Source organism: Schistocerca piceifrons, chromosome 8 (genome assembly GCF_021461385.2).
Source record: "Schistocerca piceifrons isolate TAMUIC-IGC-003096 chromosome 8, iqSchPice1.1, whole genome shotgun sequence".
NCBI classification, from domain to species: Eukaryota; Metazoa; Arthropoda; class Insecta; order Orthoptera; family Acrididae; genus Schistocerca; species Schistocerca piceifrons.
This window is the reverse complement of record NC_060145.1, coordinates 113,480,693-113,495,243: the sequence shown is the minus strand read 5'-3', so window position 1 is coordinate 113,495,243 and position 14,551 is coordinate 113,480,693. Positions and strand designations below refer to the sequence as shown.

Sequence of the window (14,551 nt, the reverse complement as noted above, 5' to 3'; positions counted from 1 at the left end):
ATGAGCCAACTTGTGCTATTACGAAACACAGAATTAAAGCATATGAGTGCTTATAAGAACAAGTGCAAAGAATGTGGCAGTGTTCAGATTGCGGTTTCCAACAGTGGAAAAGGGCTGTACTGCGAGAATTTCAGTTCCTGACCTCAACAGAGGAAAAGGAGATGCTAGGTCGATCTTGATATTCTCTAGACAATGGCCGATGGCTACTAGTGAATCGGCATGAGAGATGGTGTGCTGAGTGAACTATATGCACGGTAATAAATTGGTTGTTTTTAAATAATGATGGAAGGGGTGATACGATATGCCACTGCAGCTACAACTTCAATGTTTTGTTTTAGGTCCCAGTCCAGTACTTGCACTCAAAGAATAATCTCAGAGGAGGAAGTTCTAACAGAGAAAATTGCTGCCCTGAGGACAATTGCAACATCTCAGTCGATGGGAAGTGGCCAGGGAGTCTTCAGATGCAACTGCCAGTAAAAAGGTCAGATTCTGAGATGCTTTTGCAAAAACAAAAATGCGTTGTGCAACTCAAAGCGCAATAGTGCATATCCTCGCTACAGTAAATGAATTTTACATAATATGACTATGTTTTCATACTACAGGTGATAAATGTAACTTTCGAAGTATGACTGTTTGTTATTTCAGCAATGGTTCACATTCCTTACCTCTTGGCAGTGAAGGTATACATTCACTCATGATAGTCCACTATCCCTAGTCAATGTGTATTGTTTGACGGAACTGGAAACAGTAACCCACTTTCACTAAATAGGCCAGTGAAGGTGCACTATCACCAGTGATGGTATACTTTCCCTGAAACCTCCACTTCCACTATAACATATATACATAATGCATAAAACTTTCTCAAAGACTGCTGTAAATTAATTTCAATATTTAATCTATATTCAGAGAATGTCTAACAACTACACTGACATGCACACAGTTCCCACATTACTTAGTATGTGCTGACAGCACAAGGAAACAGAATATTGGGAAGAGATGTATTGTCATTGATTCATTACTAAAATAAATTTACAGCAGTCTTTGGAAAAGTTTCAGCAGTGAATGATAAGCTACACAACTCACTATTAACCTAGTAATGCAAGTTACCATGGCTGAGAGAACACACAAATAGCACACCTTTTGATCACTAGGGCGTAACAGGATGCTGCTTTGTGCCCAGTTTTCATTTGACAGAGCACATGTTTTCTCATGATATATATGGTATAAACAAGGTCACAATCACTTTGTCTCCACTGGATGAAATTTGTATGTTTTCCATCTTAAGCATGGACTGTTAGTACTGTGCTGGTCCCGGCGGAGGTTCGAGCCCTCCCTCGGCATAGGTGTGTGTGTTTGTCCTTAGAATAATTTAGGTTAAGTAGTGTGTAAGCTTAGGGACTGATGACCTTAGCTGTTAAGTCCCATAAGATTTCACGCACATTTGAACATTTTTTTTTTACTGTCAGCATCAAATTTATTCTGGAAATCACTCTTCTTCTTATGGAGCACATAAAATTTTCGTCTTGCACCCACCAAGTCTCACAAAATACAGTTGGAGGACTTCTGATCCCAAAAGTCGATTATTTCACACTGTCAGTGTTACTTTACAAAATAATGATTGTGCAGTCAAATTCTCTACTAAGACAACTAGGCCTGTACTCCTGCATGCTTCAGTAAGAGAGAATGAGTTGATGAGTAAGAAGCCACCATACCATCATTCTCTGGCTTGTCCTGGTCACAGAACTACAGCATGAAGCAAGAAAGCCAATATAGCACCAATGTAACAGCAGTACCTTGATTTCTAATGTGTGTAACCCACAGTATTAAACAAGTACTCGCTTCATATCTGATCTTACTACGCACCAATTGTGCAAGTCCATACAAGAAATTTGAACATTTCTATACATGATGAACATTAATAACACCAACAAACTGCAAGGATGGATTCCTGGCTGGAAAGGGAGGAAAAAGGTGCTATGAGCATGTACAATATGTGATCAAAAGTATCCAGACACCCCCAAAAACGTACATTTTCCATATTAGATGCATTGTGCTGCCACCAACTGCCAGGTACTCCATATCAGTGACCTCAGTAGTCTTTAGACATTGTGAGAGAGCATAATGGGGTGCTCCACAGAACTCATGGACTTTGAACGTAGTCAGTTGATTAGGTGTCAATTGTGTCATATATCTGTAAGTGAGATTTCAACACTCCTAAACATCCCTAGGTCCACTGTTTCCGATGTGATAGTGAAGTGGAAATATGAAGGAACACGTACAGCATAAAAGTGTACAGGCCAACCATGTCTTTCAACTAACAGAGACCACCGACAGTTGAATAGGGTCATAATGTGTAATAGGCAGACATCTATCCACACTATCACACAGGAATTCCAAATTGCATCAGGATCCACTGCAAGTACTATGATGGGGGGAGGTGAGAAAACTTGGATTTCATGATCGAGTAGCTGCCCATAAGCCACACATCACACCGGTAAATGTCAAACGATGCCTAGTGGAAAAATGTTGTGTGGAGAAACGAATCACGGTACACAATGTGGCAATCTGACAGCAGGGTGTGGGTATGGCAAATTCTCGGTGAACGTCATCTGCCAGCGTGTGCAGTGCCAACAGTAAAATTTGGAGGTGGTGGTGGTGTTATGGTGTGGTCGTGTTTTTCATGTAGGGGGTTTGCACTTCCTGTTGTTTTGCATGGCACTATCACAGCAAAGGCCTACATTGATGTTTTAAGCACCTTCTTGCTTCCCACTGTTGAAGAGCAATTTGGGGATGGCAATTGCATTTTTCAACACAATCGAGCACCTGTTCATAATGCATGGCAATAATATCCCTGTAATGGACTGGCCTGGACAGAGTCTTGACCTGAATCCTATAGAATACCTTCGTGTCAGGTCTCTTGAACCAACATTGATACCTTTCCTCAATGCAGCACTCTGTGAAGAATGGGCTGCCATTCCCTAAGAAACTTTCCAGTACCTGATTGAACGTGCGCCTGTGAGAGAGGAAGCTGTGATCAAGGCTAAGGGTGGGCCAACATCGTATTGAATTCCAGCATTATCGATGGAGGGTGCCACAAACTTGTAAGTCATTTTCAGCCAGGTGTCCAGATACTTTTGATCACATAGTGTATTTGAAAACAGACAGTGTGCATGCAGTGACAACAAGTCACCCTGGAACACAGTACAGACTGCATCGCATCCACGTCCCACCAGATGTTCAAAGTGGCCTCCATGGGATACAGTGTCATGCAAGATACACATAATCATACATTTGGCTTACTCCATGTCAGTGGGTCACTTGCCTAGAGCTTATACTAGAGTTCATCTCAGTATCCTGCAAACCCCAGTCCTCCAAATCTGGTGTACACACAGTCTGCTGCCTCCCTGCACATTCGTCTCTCTGAAAGGGCCATGACCACACAAACACCCAAAAAGCGCTCAAAATGTTGTGAGATGTGATTGTTGTCTGTGAGGTTACTTGTTTTCATGCAGGTGTGCTGTCTCTTGATTGTTTACATCTGCTTGGCCATACACAAATGTGATCTTGGCTTGTTCCTGATATGAATACTGACCCATTCTGCTACTTACAGTACACTGCATCAATCACACAGCCTGCAACACCCAAGGAACACACAGCACGTGGTCAGAGAAACTTCCATTTGTCAGCACCATATACATGGCAACAATGCATTTCTGGACACAAGTTCATAGGACCTTTCTTCCTCCATTTCCAGTTAGGAATCCATCCCTGCATTTTGTTGGGTTTATTAACATTCACCCTGTATATACTGCTGTTTGTAATTTCACACTGATGTACTATGGTGACAACATACACAGACCAAAAATGTCTTAACCAAGTACATGAGGTGTGTAAAGGGGTGTCATCCTCTAACATCAGCTTTATTCAACAGAAGTAATCAATACCAAAAATATTTTCGAATCTTGTATAGGTTAATATTATCTCAGCTGTTTAACTAAGAATTTCAAATGATTTTATATATGATGTGGTATATTTTAGGCAAAAATGTATAAAAAGTAATTACTTTGTTACAATCAATATGTAATAACTCCGTATGTACAGTCAAAATTACTTTTCTTTTGGAAACATTTGAAATTGCAAAATATCTGCTGTTGTGACAGTGCCACGACATTTAAGAGTGCCACCACATCAGTACGCGCAAATGGCGATAGAGGCGCTCCGCAACTCGGTTGAGCGCAGGAGCGCCACCTAGCTACGAACGGCGCCGGCCGCATATCACGGCACGGCAATCGAATGACCGATACGGAATTGATAGCATGTAACCAGCTATTGTTTCTACATTTGTATATCCACGCAATTTATTAGTGATTAAAGGTTATAACACTTTTTGGCGACGAGGATGGGATATTTTTGTTCCTGCATTGTGGATTTGTGTGTTCGTGTCGGGGCAGACATGGAACAGCTTATGCAAGCGCTCATTGAACAGCTAACACAGCTGACAGCTGCTATTCAGGCGTTGTCAACGTTGCTTACTCATTGTCTGTCTTCCTCTTCTCCGCCTCCGTTCCCTCCTTACGACGAGGCCACTGAAGACTGGGAGGATTATGAGAAGCGTTTGCGGCAACACTTCTTGGCTTTTGGCATTGTCGACGCTCCTATGTGTAAGTCGTTATTTCTATCTTGGATTTCCCCACGGATCTATCAGCTGCTATCTCAGTTAGCCCTGCTGCGGGAACCTGCCTCTCTGTCCTTCCAAGAAATGTGTGACTTATTGTCTAACTATTACCGAAAAAACACCCACGTCGTTGCCGCCCGCGTGGCGTTCTACCGGTGCCGTAAACAGCCCCATCAATCTTACCGGGCTTGGGCAGCGGAACTACACGGTCTGAGTAGGAAATGTCAGTTTGTCATGGACACTCATCATGAGTCTTATGCTGATTCAATGGTTAGGGATGCTATTCTACGGCTTGCTCCTGATAAAGAAGTTCGGCAACATGCCTTACAACTGCCAAACCCATCGTTGTCGGAAGTTCTAAGCATCGCTCAATCGTTTGAAGTGTCTCACGCTGCTGGTGAGCAAATACACGCATGGTGTGATGTAGGCGCTATACAGACCACTTTCGACATGGACAATTTGCCTGTTTCCCAGGGGACCGACGATGTGGCGGCGGTTCACTCGCACCAACAACATTGCGTTGGGCCACCACGCTCGCAGTGAAAACAGCAACCACAGAAGCAGGCTCGTTCCACACTTCCTTCTTGTCCACGTTGTTTCGTACAGCATGACAGGGCCGCGTGTCCAAAACGTTGGGCCACGTGTAATTCATGTAGGAAAAAAGGCCACATTGCTTCTGTGTGTCAGTCCCCTAAAGTTCCTGCCGATGAGGACGAGGCATTGGACATGGATGTTAACTGTGTGCTTTCTAAAACAAATAAGTTGTTTGTTACTGTTCGTGTTCTGGATAAAGACATTCGCATGCAAGTGGACACTGGCTCTGCAGTAACTCTCATTAATTCTCGCACGTATTTGGAGTTGGGTTCCCCTCCCTTGTCTCCAGTTACGCGAAATCTGAGAACTTATAATAAACAGAAAATTCCTATCGTTGGCCAGTTTGATGCGTCCACTGCCTACAAGTCTGTTGTTAGGCCCCTCACATTTTATGTGGTGGATCATGCGGGCATTGAAATCCTGTTCGGTTATGATGCTTTCCAGTTGTTCGGGTTCTCCATTGATGATGATGTGCACCTCATATCTGAGGATATTCCTTATCAACAGCTGGATGGATTGTGTTCCGAATTCTCGCCCGTGTTCTCTACTGGTCTGGGTCGTGCCAAGGATTTTGAAGCCCACATTACTCTTAAACCTGCAGCTCGCCCTAAGTTTTTCCAGGCACGCCCTATTCCGGTGGCGTTGCGTGCACCTATCAAGGCTGAGGTAGACAGGTTAACAGCTTCAGGGATTCTCCTTCCTGTTACCTCCAGTGAATGGGCATCGCCAATCGTGGTGGTTTCTAAACCAAACGGGAGTCTGCGATTGTGTGGTGATTTTAAAGCCACTGTCAACGTTCAGAGCCTCATTGACACTTATCCTCTTCCCCGTCCTGAGGAGTTATTTACCAAGCTCGCTGGGGGCCAGTTTTTTTCCAAACTTGCCTTATCGGAGGCGTACCATCAGTTGCCGTTGGATGCGTCTTCCAAGGAATTTCTCGTCATCAACACTCCTTGTGGGTTGTATCAGTACCAGTGGTTACCGTTTGGCATCGCTAGCATGCCGGCCATTTTTCAGCGGTTTTTGGAACAGCTCATGGCTTCCATTCCCGGCTGCATAAACTATCTGGATGACATTGTTGTCATGGGGGCCTCCACTGAGGAGCACCTTCGCAATTTGCGTTCACTGTTTCGGGTTCTGCATTCGACTGGGTTGAAGTGCAATCTGGACAAGTCACAGTTCTTCCAACCCTCCATCGTGTACCTTGGTTTCCACTTGTCCCGTGAGGGTATACGTCCTCTACATCAGCATGTTGCGGCCATTACCGCTCTACCCCGGCCGTCTACGGTAAAAGAACTTCAGGCGTTTCTAGGCAAGATTGCTTATTATCACAAATTCATTCCATCTGCGGTGGTGGTAGCTCATCCTCTGCATCAGCTGTTACGCAAAAACGTTCCTTTCTGTTGGTCCGACGAGTGTGAGCAAGCTTTTGTCTGCCTGAAGGCTCATTTGCAGTCGGCGCCTTGTCTTGCCACATTCCATCCGGTTCTGGCGACTGACGCGTCCCAGTATGGCCTAGGGGCTGTTCTTGCCCATTGGTATGAGGATGGGTCGGAATGACCCATCGCCTATGCTTCCAAGACCCTCAACGATGCGCAACGGCATTATTCTCAAATCGAAAAGGAGGTGCTCGCTATCATTTATGCTCTAAAAACGTTCAGCGTTTTTTTTGTATGGTTCTAAGTTTCACCTCATCACCGACCACAAGCCGCTGGTCTCTCTGTTCAGCCCATCAGCGTCGCTTCCGGATAAGGCAGCTCACCGCCTGCAACGTTGGGCCTTATATTTGTCTCGTTTTCACTATGAGATTCACTATCGCCCCACAGCCCAGCATGCCAACGCTGACGCGTTGTCGCGTTTGCCGATGGGCCCCGACCCGGTTTTCGATCGAGATGAACTACTCTGTTTCCACATTGATGAGGCAGAACGTTGTGCGGTCAAGGGTTTTCTGCTTATAGGGTCGCAGGTCGCGTCAGCTACTGCGCGGGACCCGGTCCTGCGTCAGGTGATCGGTTTTATTCAACGGGGGTGGCCGGACAGGACCAAGGGCCGGGCATCGGATCCCCTTAGCAACTACCATACCTTGCACCTTCGTCTGTCTGTTCGTGATGGTGGTGTTCTTCTGGCCACAGATGGCGCATCTCCACAGGTCGTGGTGCCAGCCTCTCTTCGCAAAGATGTTCTCAAACTGTTGCATGAAGGGGATTTCTCGGACTAAGTCCCTGGCCCGCAGGCACGTTTATTGGCCCGGTATTGATTCAGACATCACCCACATGGTCGCTGTGTGTGGTCAGTGTGCTCAACAACTGGCTGGACCCCATACAATGCCCTCTTCGTGGCCTGACCCGGCGCAGCCACGGGAACGGGTGCACACTGACTTTGCCGGCCCCTTCCTCGGCACTGTTGATTGACGCCTTCTCAAAGTTTCCATTTGTTGTTCGATGTCCGTCGCCCACCATGTGGCGATGATGCTGGCTTTGTCCAAAATCTTTGCGCTAGAAGGTCTTCCATCCTTTTGGACAATGGCCCTCAGTTCTCTCCGTGATTTTTGTACTGGACAAGGGATTCATCATGTTACAGCACCGCCCTTCCATCCGCAATCGAATGGGGAGGTCGAGCGCCTTATCCGCACTTTCAAAAGCCAGATAAAAAAATTCCTTAGTGATTTTTCCACAGATGACGCTCTGTTGCATTTTCTGAGTTCTTATCACTTCACGCCTCTGGGTGATCGCAGCCCTGCTGAACTCTTGCATGGCCGCCAACCGCGCACTCTACTGCACCTGCTTCACCCTGTCAGGCCTTGTACTGTGTCCCCTCGTGCGGGAAAATACTCGGTGGGCACCGACGTGTGGGCACGAGGGTATGGATCTCGCCCTAAATGGATTCCAGGGGTGGTCAAGGGTCTTCGCGGCCGCCGGCTTTGTGAAATACGTACGGACAACGGCATGGTTGTTCGCCATTATGACCAGATGCGCCCACGAGTGGTGGCCACGCCGGTGCCACCGCCCCTTCCTTTCCTCCACCAGCCTGAGAAGCCAGTCCTGTCGCTGCTGCCGATCTCCCGTGCGTGTTGCTGCAGCCGACGTCGCTACCGCTTCCGAGTATGCCGGAACCGGCCCCAGTCACGACGCCGCCTTCTCCAGGACCCATCTCACTGGAGCACACCCCCAGGTCCATGACACCTATGGATGCTGCTCTGGAGTTTTCACCCATCATCTCATCCAGGAGGCACGTTCCACGCATGGGCTTCCGTCCTGGACATTTTCGACTGTACTCTCGTGTTTCTCCGCAGGATCTTCTCGGGGCCTCCCAAGAGGCCATGGATGTCTCCATGCTGTCCGTGTCTCCCAGGAAGTGAGTGTTTTTTTTTTCAAGGGGGGAAAGGTGTTGCGACAGTGCCACGACATTTAAGAGTGCCACCACATCAGTACACGCAAATGGCAATAGAGGTGCTCCGCAACTCTGCTGAGCGTGGGAGTGCCACCTAGCTACGAACGGCGCCGGCCGCATGTCATGGCACGGCAGTCGAATGACCGATACAGAATTGGTAGCATGTAACTAGCTATTGTTTCTACGTTTGTATATCCACGCAATTTATTAGTAATTAAAGGTTATAACATCTGCCACACTTAAAATTCCTATTATTAATTATGCAACCTGCTGCCTCTAATGGAATCAGATGTGTTTTTATTTTTGGCAACAACCACATAATTTTTTATCATGAAGGGGAAACTGTAAAGAAAGTGTGAGATAGAAAAATGTGACATAATAAATATCATGCCATTTGGAACCTATAATGCCCAAAATTGTAGCCTCAAGAATCAACCCCTAGATGTGATGAACTGGAGCCAACTACAAGAAAAGAAGATAAGTAAAAAAGTTTATTTCTAAATCTTACTCCTCTTGAAGCTTATCAAAAGAAATTAATTTTGAAGAGCGACAATCAACAGGTGATGTGAGGGAGGATAAGATTACGGGTGCTACCCAAAACATCCAAGAATTTCATTGTAAAAAATCAGAAAACTATACTCACATCCTAATGTCCTCTGAAACATTCAAGGTAGTCACCTTGGGCATGCATGCAAAAGTCCCAGAACTGTTCCCATTTTTGGAAGCATTGCTGGAAGACTAAATGGCAAACGGTGTTCAGGGTCCATTGTGCTTCAACTTGGTAGTCTTCAATCAAGTCCAAATGCCAATCTTTTAACACAATTTTCATCTTCAGGAACATGTAAAATTAACACAGGGATAGGTCTGGCAAGTAGGATGGTAAGGGACATTTGGCATGTTTCAGCCCAGTAATTCCTTCATGATTGAAGTATGCATGGATGCATTGTCATGCTGCTTGGTTAAGGTGGAATGGGGAAAAAATTAAATGACAATGCAGCATTATTAGCCAGGAGACCCTATCAGCAACTATTGGGCACATGGTAAAAGTCTTTCTATGTGACACCACTTTGAAAACTTGCGCATCGATGAAGATGAGATGGGATGTTTAGGTCAAATAAATCTTGTCCCCGAATAAAAAAAAGTTGTCAGGTGATACCTGGCGATTGGTCTGAATAAAAAAAAAAAATCTCTGATCCAACTGGGAAATGAACACAAGGCCCAGTGACCTAGAGACAATGAAGCTAACCACTAGACCATGAGCTGTGTACAGGTGCAAGAGAGATGCAATGTTAATAAATATTGGAAGAATTTGAAACTTGCCAGCGCATTGTTAGATCAATACCATGCAGAATTGCTACTGTATTGTATTATAAAGGTTAACCTCTAGTGATTCCTTGTATCATATAAGATACATCCATTCAAATGATGTTCCTACGCAATGTGTGCCGTTTTTTGTAAAAGCGTCAGTTTTATCATATTCAATACACTCTACAGAACAAGCAGGCAGCCTGCTCATAGTTCTTAGAATGACCCACTAGCTGTCAGGAGCAGTCAATAACAAGTGTGTTTTGGACGAGTAAGCATGGCTTCAAGAAAGGTTAGTTTTGTTAATCCATCATTTATTTACTTCTATAAAAGGATAAAATATTGTTAACAGTTCCCTGATATAATTCTATCAAAGAAAGTGGCATGAAAGATGATTTTAGTTCTGAAAAATCGTATTTTAGTAGATGCATCTCATTTGATACATTGGGTCTCGATGACTACATTTCATATGCCGGTGAGAAAATGGCGGTCAGCTGCATTTTATATTGTTCAGTCATTGTTTCAACATTATTTTATTATTTTTAGTGCACATTTCACAAGTTTAATAATGGGATAGGAATTTATAATGCTTTGTATACAAATAAAACTTCACAGACATGATTTAAAAATGAAAATCTAAATATTATTGACCAGACTAACTGGTTCAGAAATAGCTCAGCTTCTGGATGAAGTCTTTGCCACTAATTTTTCTGACATTGAAATTGATGATGATGATGATAATGATGGCGATGATGCTAAAGTTCACATTCAGGGATTGCAACTGACAGCATCTGAAGAAGAAGATGAAGTTTCAGACAGTGAAAGTTTAGTAGTGCCAACACAAGCTCATGAAACTCCATCACCTAGAGAACCAACACAACACTGGTACCACAGAACAGAGTACATAATGTTTTTAGTAGTTTAAATACGCATGAATGTTAATTATTGCAAAAGAATCATTTTTAAACAATATTGTTCTTTCTATTTTGGATTTTCGCCCAGTATCTCAACTGCCACAATGTCAACATCATCAAGTTCTGATGTAGAATCTGTCAGTACAGGAGTTAGGAAACCATTTGAATGTTTTAATAAGTATTTAAATGAAGATTTTTCAGTAATGTGGCAGGAAAAAAAAAACATGAAGCTGGTTTCTTCACATGGAAAATCCCTCAACACCAACCCAGATGGGATTAAGAAATACTAGGTGGCAAGTATTGTGATTTCACTTCTTGGTATTCCTAAGCTTAGGATGTGTTGGGAACAACATACTACATATCCAATGGTTGCAGAAAACATCAGCGGAGATCGTTTCTACTGCCTTAGAGCATCTCTCAAGGTTGTTGTTGACAATGCTGTCAGTGACAATGAAAAACCAACTAACAGATGCTGGAAAGTAAGACCAATGTTGTCAATGATTAGGAAAGCATGTCTGCAACATCCTCGTCCAAAAATGGTTTCTATTGACAAATAAATGGTGCCATTCCATGGGCAAGTTCGCATGGAACAATATGTTAGAGGAAAACCTCAACCTGTGGGCATGAAAACTTTTGTAATGGCTTCATCAAGTGGACTACCCTTAGAATTTTTTTTATGTATGAGGGTGAACCAAGACCAATTAATTCAGAGATGACACGTATGCCTGAAAAATTAGATATTGGAGGGAAAGTGGTATTGAAGTTGTCTTATATACTGCCAGCAGGAACAATGATTTTCATGGACCGATATTTCACTTCTTTGCCTCTTCTGAGTTCTCTTATCAACCACAGAACAATTTGAGGGTGTGGAACAGTGATGACTTCAAGGTTACCAAAAAGCATTGGCTTGAAAAAAGATGGACTTCTCAAATGTGAGGAAAGAAGAAGTTTAGAGCAAATGGTGAGAGGTGATGATGGAACTGCAATCATAAAGTGGCATGATAATCATGCCATTCATTTGGCTTCTACCTACTGTGGGGTAAATCCTGTGGAAACTTGTTGAAGGTTGAGCAAGCAGCAAGGTTATTACATATAGAGCCCTTGTCCTTTTGCTGTAAAGATGTATAACTCTCACATGGGTAGTGTGGATCTTATGGACAGGGTCATTAGCTAATATGCCATGGGAGATAGAACAAAGAAGTGGACAATAAGGGTACTGCACCATTTTTTTAAATTTTGTTATTGCTCCATCATATATTGAATACAAGAATGCTGCACTTGAAGAGAAATGGCAAAGAAAACAAGTATTATCACATTTCTCCTTCAAGATGGATATTGCTGAAAATCTGATGTTCAGCACCACCGAAAGAAACATAAACATCCCAGATAGATATGAAAAGGAAGGTGATGAAGAGGAAAGTGAATAAAGGGAAGAGAACAATGAAAAGAAGAGAAGATTAGTTCAGCCAATGTCACCAATGGCCAAAAGATACAAATGTGTTTTGCACATGCCAGAAACAGGTACTGAGAAAAAGAACAGATCAAGATGCAGAGGAATGGGCTGTTCAAAGTTAACGAATGTGAGATGTTCCGAATGTATGGTGATTTTGTGCTTTACTTTGGAAAGAAACTGTTTCAAAAAGTTTCATACTTCATAAAAATATCCTGCAACATTTTTAAAAAATTGCAAAAAGCTTTTGTAATGTTTACTTATTATACTTTTAACAATTTATATTTCCACAAGGACATGTAATTAGACAATTTTAACAATTTTGTGCATTTTCTAACATGAGGAGGATATATGTCATGCAAATAAGCAAATATAAAGTAACATTTATTTCTTAACTTTGTGGCAGATTGTCTTGTTAGCAACCTGGTGTATCACATATGATACATGGCCTGGAACAATTTGTAAATATAAAAATTTTTATTCATTAATATTTTACAATCAGTGGTGCCAACCAACATGTCAAAGCTTGTTGTGTTTGGTTCACTGTATAACTCTCTCTTCAGGTCTCTAGAGGTTTAGCAAGTGGCCCTAATATTTGGGTTCATCAGAGTATTTACATTATTCTAATAGCATTTATCCACAATTAATTTTTTCACTGCAGTTGATAAAATCAGAGACTGTAACAATACAATAAGAAAAGACATTTCTTGTTGCACTAATTATTAAGAGGGGTCTTCAAATCTTTGTTGAGATAAGTTTCTCAGAATCCTTGTTTAGGGTTCAAAAGTATGGTAATGTACTGTGATGTAAATAAGTTCAATAAGCTTCCACCTAACATAAAGCAAGTAATCAGACCCCCAATCACTTCAAATTAAAAATAAAAACATACCCCTTCAGTCACTTTTTCTCCAGATTAGTTGAAAATCTAGAATGAATGCTTGAAAGGTTCTGTTAGCTATATATAAAATGGTAGTGTTCATTGTATAGCTGTATGATATGTGACTATGTAGTACAGCTGTGGAGGCACCCCAAAGTAGCACTGTAATTTGTAATTTAGTGACACTTTTCCTGTAAATACAGTACACAGATTAACTTAATACAGTGCACAGATTAAGTTTCTATGATCTGTTTATCTTTAGTTGCTCCACACCATTGACAGTTCTCCCTCTTGATGCCATCTACAGAACATGCTGACTGAATGAATGAAAATTAAATAATGTTATGTACTTACTGTAAGTCGCTTTTCTGGATTGACCTCAATCATTCCTCTCAGCAAGTTCTGGCAGTCAGGTGGAACAAAATGTGGAATGTGAAATACACCTCGTTTCACTTTCTCCAACAGTTGCCTGAGATTATCGTCATCAAATGGCAGTGCTCCAACAAGAAGTGCATAAAGTATAACACCACATGACCACACATCGGCTTTGCGGCCATCATACTTTTCACCCTGTAAAAATAAGATTGCTTTATTACTAAAAGTTAAACTTGAACAACAACTATGTTATTTCCAGAATGAGATTTTCACTCTGTAGCAGAGTGTGCACTGATATGAAACTTCCTGGCAGATTAAAACTGTGTGCCGGACCGAGACTCGAACTCGGGACCTTTGCCTCTCGCAGGCAAGTGCTCTACCAACTGAGCTACCCAAGCACGACTCACGCCCCATCCTCGCAGCTTTACTTCTGCCAGTATCTTGTCTCCTACCTTCCAAACTTTACAGAAGCTCTCCTGCGAACTATGTTATTTGATACGTGAATGTTTTTGGTTTACTTCTCAGTCAGTGATAATTTTCAATACATAAATATATTAAAAAAACTGTTTTCTGGTACAGAAAATTTACCTTTCCAGCAGAACCAACTAGTTATGAGCTCCTGTTGCATGTAACAATATTACTACATTTTGCAATGGAGTTGGTGAATAGGAAAACACTTGTTATTACTGAGATATCAATTATCTTATGCTATAGTAACTCACAATAAATTTTATGCATTCAGTGTAATGAAAAAAGGTTTTAGAAGTAATATGACAAAGAAAAGAGCACTTCCATATATGGCATGTAGTACTTTTTATGCCCCTGTAGTGCCCAGAGATAGTAGCCATGTGTGTGTAAGTCATGCTTGTGTGAATTTCAGAAGAAGTACTTTTTGTCCAAAAGCTTATATGTTTAGTAGTCTTTTTCACTGCGCCTGTCTGCAACTCAACATCTCCCCTACACAGTGAGAC

At 42.6% G+C, this 14,551-nt stretch overlaps 1 protein-coding gene across 1 annotated transcript in view; it reads right to left on the bottom strand.

Moving 5' to 3' along the window:
* LOC124711610 (serine/threonine-protein kinase BRSK2) overlaps positions 1–14,551 on the bottom strand; it is a 207,150-nt gene that overhangs the window by 143,003 nt on the left and 49,596 nt on the right. Inside the window, exon 6 of the mRNA XM_047241774.1 lies at positions 13,560–13,775. Within this exon, the coding sequence (XP_047097730.1) occupies positions 13,560–13,775 (216 nt within the window). The remainder of the gene's footprint in view (positions 1–13,559; positions 13,776–14,551) is intronic.